The following is a 6938-nucleotide window of genomic DNA, read 5'->3' as shown; positions in this document are numbered from 1 at the left end:
CCAAACTTAATAAGATATATTAAATTAATAAACTTCAAAAAATTAATAAATACACTTTCTTATGGAAGTAATTCTGATATTTTTATCCATAAGAGAGGAAATGATTTTGAAATTTCGAGCAAATTCCCCAAACGTAAACAATAGCTGATAATCACAAAACTCTTCTTGATAATATATATACAAATAACAACAGAATGAAGATCACTAAGAAAAGTAATTTGTACTGCACAAAGAATATCACAGATTCAGAAGAACGTTAACACTTAGGTTATTATATTATGTACTGTATGTAATGGTCATGTTAGCATATATATATTATATATATATATTACTATATATATATATATATATATATTTTTTTTTTCCCCTCCTTTCTTTATATTTATACACGTATTGGCATGTATTAAACATCTTGAAACATACAGTATATAAGATTGTCTGAGTCAAACATGGTATGAGACACTCTTAAAATTAAAATTCTGATCAAATTAAACACTGGAGATGATTCTTTTTTTAATTGGTGAATGTTTGAACTCTCTTCCATACAGCATCATTCGGTTATTTTAACATCCAGTTTAAGTACATTTGATAAAAACATTACGAAGATAAAGAAAAACTTTGGATTGTAGATTATAATCACAAAAACATTTTTTTATATATCCCTTGCATCACAATAAAATTCTAAAAAATCAAAAAATATCTGCAGGAACTTATATAAAATATTAATTTCCAATCAGTCCATTTTGTTTATTTTTATTATTTTATTTTATTTTTTTTACAAATTTTTACCCCTATATTTCATCCAATTAAGATAGGGTATTATTATTATTATTATTATTATTATTTATTATTATTATTATTATTATATTATTATTAATCATTAATTACTTTCGTGTCTACTGAAGGACTAACTACTGTCTAGTTTATTTCTAATATTTGCATCAAATCTATCACGTGATGCAAGTTTCTGCATGACAAAATCTCGGAGAGATATTCATGCCTATTTATTAATCACTAACCATACACTTAAATTCTTTTCTTGCTATATATTTACATAAACTTAAATTTGAATATTGCAATCAACCATTGCTTAAGATGCTGTCTGATATGCTTTAAATTATGAATTTCTGCTAAAAACTAATTAAAATAATTTTGTTTTTTTCAGAAATTGTCTTTAATTTATACCATTTTAATTAAAGATCCTATGAGGCTTTGTAGTTTCACCCAATCCGACGTATCTGATTCTACTTAAATAACTATAAATGTAATATACGAGATTTAACTCCTTGTTTAACATATATATACATAAGATATACATGACTTTACAAAGAGCATGAAACTCATGCCACATTACTTACATAATTGCTCTAAATTTGCATTCAAACTCGTATGTTCCTACTTCAACTGAAATAAAATCCCAACAGATATGTTTTAACTTACTTTTTACACCTGACATCGACATTACCTAATAATTGAGCATAGTCCACCACCTGGGATTTACGCATTTGTCAATAAAATAAAAATGAGATCATTGCATTTTACTAATGAATTTTTTTACACAAGGCTGCATTTAATTGCTTTTTTATGCCTCTCTACATGTTAATTAGCCAAAGATTAAATTCTTTTATGTAAATAAACGTTTCTCGTATATTGTTTTAATTAGTGTAATTAAGTTAATCAGTTTGACTACAAAGCCTTACAGGAGTTAAAGGCACCTGTGCATTTCTGTAGAATGAAAGCTGCACTCTGAAGATGAGATTGTACATAAAATGCTGTTGCTTTGTCCTAAAATTGTGATATGGTTCCCCCTTTTAACTTGACTAAATACAAATAATTTCGGGAATAATTTTTTCTGTTTAAAATATTCACATTTTATTCTTTTTGCAGCAACTTTCTTCTTTAATAATTTTAGAGTATTGTGAATTATCGGTTGCATTTACGTTGATGTTTGAACTGATAAGCAATAAATAACTCCATCTCACCTTTCTAAACATCATTCAATTATAATTATTTGTAAATTAAAGTTTCTATAAAACATATTATACACTCAGTGTTTAATACACTTTCTCATGTATATAATGAGCAATGTGCAGGCATTTATGGCCCTTCTGCATTTGTGTCACACAATAAAATGACACATAGGTGGCCAAAGGTTGTATTGGGATGGATCTTCGACTAGTCACCTTAAGCCATTTGTCTCCAAAACTTAGGAGACAATTAACAGATCAGTGTGTGTGTGCATCGTATGGCACAAACAGTAAATTGCTTTTTGTCACAAAAGCAACTTCTTCTTAAAGAGAAAAATAAGCTAACTCAAATTACTGCCAAAAATTCTTCTCAAATATTCATGCAAGCTATAAGTTCGTGACAAAGTTGGTCATACTGAAGACTATCACCAGATATCCTTCTCATTTTTAATCCTCTGTCTTCTGGTCTTGGTCCCTCACAAACTTCCAGTTCGATCTGAACGCCCGCCGGATGTTCGACAGCCAAACCTCTCTCGGATGGTTGTAACAAAAGTGACATACCACGAACCTTAGGATCCAACCTCTGCTGAATTTCTTGAAGTATATCTTCTACACACATTGATCCTTCTATATTACTAGATAAAGAAACTCTGACACTACCACTAGGTGTTTTTCGTAATTCAGAAAAAGTTGCAGTTTCACTTTTAAGTCCCTGCTGCCATGAAAGACTACTTGGATCACTTCCTAGTCCATGCTGACTCGATACCAAGTTTATTTCACCTCCTTGTGGTCTTATTTCTGAAGTTCCATGACTAGTAGGAGGGAATGTTCTTCTTAAGTGTTCTGCCTGAATATAGGATTCACGAGTGGTTTGGGTAGATACCCATCTTTGAGCATGTTTAGGACTACAGGGAGTTTTATCAGAAATAGTATCCTCATTTGTAACTTCACACAATGGAAGAAACTGGCCAATTCTTGACATTTCAACATCTTGGCTCATTAAACTGCTAGTGTCCATCAGTTCCGATGGTTGTGGAGAAGTTAAAATTTGAGGATATTGTAATTGTCCTACATTACCAAACTGTTGTGAGAAACCCATCATAGGAGAATTATAAGAATCATGTATAAAAGTCTCTGGATAAAGAAGTGTTGAACTCATCCTTACCTCTCCAGTCTCATCAGTAATACTAATTTGTGGAAAATTTTTCTGTTCTAAACCACTAGTCTTTATGGAATCAGTCTGTGCTACTAACATAGGTGTTGTTAGAGAACTAGTAGATAATGAGATGTGTTCAGTTGCATCTTCTTGAATCATTCCTAAATTTTGAAAAGGTGGTGGAGGACTATTTCGATGATGCTGACTGACAATTGATTGTATTCGTGGATAAACAGTTGGAACATGAGTTGGAGAATCAGGATAATGAGGAGGAGGTGAAGTCCTGTTTTGTGGAGAGGAAATTCCAGATCCTCTTGGATAAGGGGGAGAAACGGCACCCGTAGACACGTCCGAAACAAAAGGAGTCGGCATTACGGGAGGCGGACTACTACAATGTGGTGTCGATAACTGTTGTACACGTTGAAACGTTTGGAGAGGAGAATCATGTCCACCAAATCCCACAGGACTCCCTCTTCTTTGTAAATGAAGTTTCTGTAAATGTTGAGTAAGAACTGCTGGAGAACCTGAATTAGGCGGAGTCTGATGACTTGGTGACCCAGCTATGGAAGGTGGTGAAGATGCTGAAGTTGTAATAAGACCAGGTTGAAGATGTGCCATCTGTTGAATATGTAAAGAATGTCTTCTTTGCATTTCAGCCCATATTTGAGTATCAGTAATTCCACTGTGTTTTTGCTGTAAACAATAATTTATTTTTCAATTAATGCTGTAAATTATAATTATAGAAAATTCAAAATATTTTATTTGATTATGACATTAAATCAATAACTGTATAATATTTAAAATTTATAAAAAGAAAATTTAAATATGGTTATATTTACTAATATAAAATGAAAATATGTATCAAGTGAGATTGTCAGCTGCTTGCTTCTTAAGTTCAAAAAGCAAAAATACAGGATCCTCCAAAAATCAATTCCAGCATCTCAAATTACTGAAATTATGTTAATTATTATTGAGAATGTTATACTGTACATTAAATACGAAACTTTGAAAACTGTCCAAGTTCAATTTCTGAATATGTGCACTCATGTCACACAACATACATCCAATCAATACTCAGTCTTCCTATGCTTGCGCAACATATCTGTTGTCACTCTTACAACAGCCACAATGCTACAACTCCTGCAGGCCCACAATTGTATTCTGTAGCTCCCACAGATAATTCATGTTGAACAGCAATGATTCTGACTTTGCAACCTGCAGAACACAAAATGCTTTCTCTGTTGCAGAGTTGTTGTTTTTGTTTATGATATTTCCTAGAGTACTAGACAACAAGACATTTGAATGCAGATGGGAGATGAAACTCAGATGATTACTCTAGTGATTGGTGTAAATTATTTACTTCCCAGATAATAACATAATTACAGTAATTTAAAATGGTAGCATTCGTTTTGGAAGACCCCATAAAGTAAATATACAAATAAAGTTAAATGACTGTATTATGTATATTATCAAATTTAATCTGAAGAATTTATCAGAAGAAGTTAATATTAAATGTGTTAGTTCATTTGAAGACAGTTCTAAGCTTAATTTTCCAATTCTTTGTTACAAACTCATTACAAAAATATTTATTGTAGTGAAGTATAAGGTCACACTAAATGTTTTTGAAGAGTTTCTCATCCTCAGATATTAAAAGTGACTACAGAGCATAAACATTCTATTTACAACACTTCTGATATAACAAGAACTCCAGAAAAAACTTTTTAAGAGCAAATTTAAAACTTAATGTATAAAATTTTAGCAATATAATTGTCATTGTTACAGAATTATTTTGTCAAATGTAAAGATTCTTTTTGAAATATTTTAATTGTTGACATTCAAGTAAAAATGTACAAATGCTAAACCGATTAAGAAAGCCAAAATTTTATGGAATTAAAATTTTTTAGGACTCCTCTGTCCCATAATCAGATCTGTAGAACATTCAGATCAGAAAATTCAAACAAAAACATCTATAAGTTCTGTCAAACATCTCATCAGTGAAATGTTACACTGTTTCGTTGATGAAAGGACAAGAGAGTTCCAAAAAACATTTCATCCAATAAAATTTAGGTTCCTTAAACTATTTAGCATTTGTATATTTTTACTTGCTATTTCCATGGAGTTGGCAATGAAACTAGTCTTCTCCTAGCTAATGGCATATCTGAGATAGAGAGAATCAATATCAAACAGTAAAGTTTTTACACAGCAAATATTCTTGAAATTTCCTAAATCAAGTTTTAAAATAATTGGTGAATCATGAGATTATTGCTACACAGTAAATCCAATGTTATAATGATCTAATTTCATAAAAATCCCTACCAACCTGAAGTTGTTGATATTCTTGTTGTAATGCTTTTACTGAATTTGTACTTTCGTCTTCATGAGCTGACGATACAGTTTGTGTATATATCCTCTCCAGCTGTCCTCTAAATTGAGTAATTTGGGGACTACCATCGCTGGCTCTTCTAACCGGTGAAAACCTCCCGGAGGATGAATGAAAACTACTAAAATCTTTAAAACATTCTCTAGCTGATGAAAAATAAAAATTTACCATTAACTTATGTATTTTACTAACTAAAATTATATAGTTTTAACTATTGTAACTGAGTAATATTATTTAATCTTAGTCATATTTTTTTAAGTAATAAAATAAATATTAGTAGAATTAAATAGTAAATAGTAAAAATCTTTAAGAAAATAAACAATTAATGAAATTATGCAGTGTAATAGGAGCATGGAATAAATACCTGATTGCTTTTCCATCACAGTTAAAAGACCCGTTCTCCTTTGTTTTAACGGTTGTTGCATTTTCCACTGCATTTCTTGAACTTCTTCTGCACTTGGGATTGCAAGTGTATGACGCTTACTGTGTCCTCTTGTTTGAAGATATCTAAAATTAAATTTATATATATGACTCAAAAAAACCCTAATTTTGGGCTACAAGAATACTGATTACAAAAAACATTTGGGCTAGAGATAGGAAGTTATGCCATCATCTTATAATAACAACAAAAATTAAGAAACTCAGTTAAATAAATCCGAAAATTCTAGAAGGAAAAATCTTTTCTCATATCAAGGATCTCTGGATCCCTTTATACTATCAGAAACTACTAGGTTTTTTTGACTTAAACCCAGATCTGAATAGTGTAGTTGGCAGTGTATGTGCACAGTAAGTGGGAGTTGAAGGTTCAGTTCAATTTCTGCTCTAGGTCAATCTTTTCTTTAATAATTTTCTAAATTATTTAATCAATTTTAATTTAATATATTGATATTTATATAACAGAAGTGGCCAAACCTTGTTATGATAGAAGCCATACACACCAATAGACTGTATGTCAGATATACATGAGTGCTGCATCCGTTTTGAAATGGTATTTTATATTTTATAATCTATATACTGTGTGTATGTATATATAAAGGAATAACACCAAAGTCAGACCCTTATCTCTAATAAGGGGTAGGGGTCCAATATACAGGAGCTACAATAAGGGTCTAGAAGAGCCACAAGTGGCATAAACTTTGGACTTTACAAATCCCAGAGAAAAAAGTTGCATGGTGTCAGATTGCATGATGCTGGTGGCTAATTCTGATCACCGTTGTGTGAGATGAGTCATCCATAAAACTTCTGCCACAACAACTCAATTGTTTTGTGTGCCATATGACAACTAGCACAATCCTGCTGAAACCACATGTCACTCAAATCCATGCTGTCCAAATTAGGCACAAAAACTCTGATATCATCCTGCAATAATGCACACCATTAACAGTAAGTGCATTTTCAGCCTCATTTTCAAAGAAATATGGTCCAGTCACTCCAC

At 31.4% G+C, this 6938-nt stretch overlaps 1 protein-coding gene across 3 annotated transcripts in view; it reads right to left on the bottom strand.

Moving 5' to 3' along the window:
* Positions 1-345: 345 nt before the first annotated feature.
* Sik3 (Salt-inducible kinase 3) overlaps positions 346-6938 on the bottom strand; it is a 106680-nt gene continuing 100087 nt past the window's right edge. For all 3 annotated transcript variants that reach the window (XM_067287708.1, XM_067287706.1, XM_067287707.1), the window contains exons 13-15: positions 5868-6010; positions 5444-5649; positions 346-3816 (exon numbers count right to left, since the gene is read on the bottom strand). In XM_067287708.1, the coding sequence (XP_067143809.1) occupies positions 2338-3816; positions 5444-5649; positions 5868-6010 (1828 nt within the window). In that variant the 3' untranslated portion in view covers positions 346-2337. The remainder of the gene's footprint in view (positions 3817-5443; positions 5650-5867; positions 6011-6938) is intronic.

Source organism: Centruroides vittatus, unplaced genomic scaffold, assembly GCF_030686945.1.
Source record: "Centruroides vittatus isolate TY-2023 unplaced genomic scaffold, ASM3068694v2 scaffold_576, whole genome shotgun sequence".
In the NCBI taxonomy this organism is placed as follows: Eukaryota; Metazoa; Arthropoda; class Arachnida; order Scorpiones; family Buthidae; genus Centruroides; species Centruroides vittatus.
The sequence above is the reverse complement of the archived record's forward strand: the minus strand, read 5'-3'. Positions and strand labels throughout refer to the sequence as shown.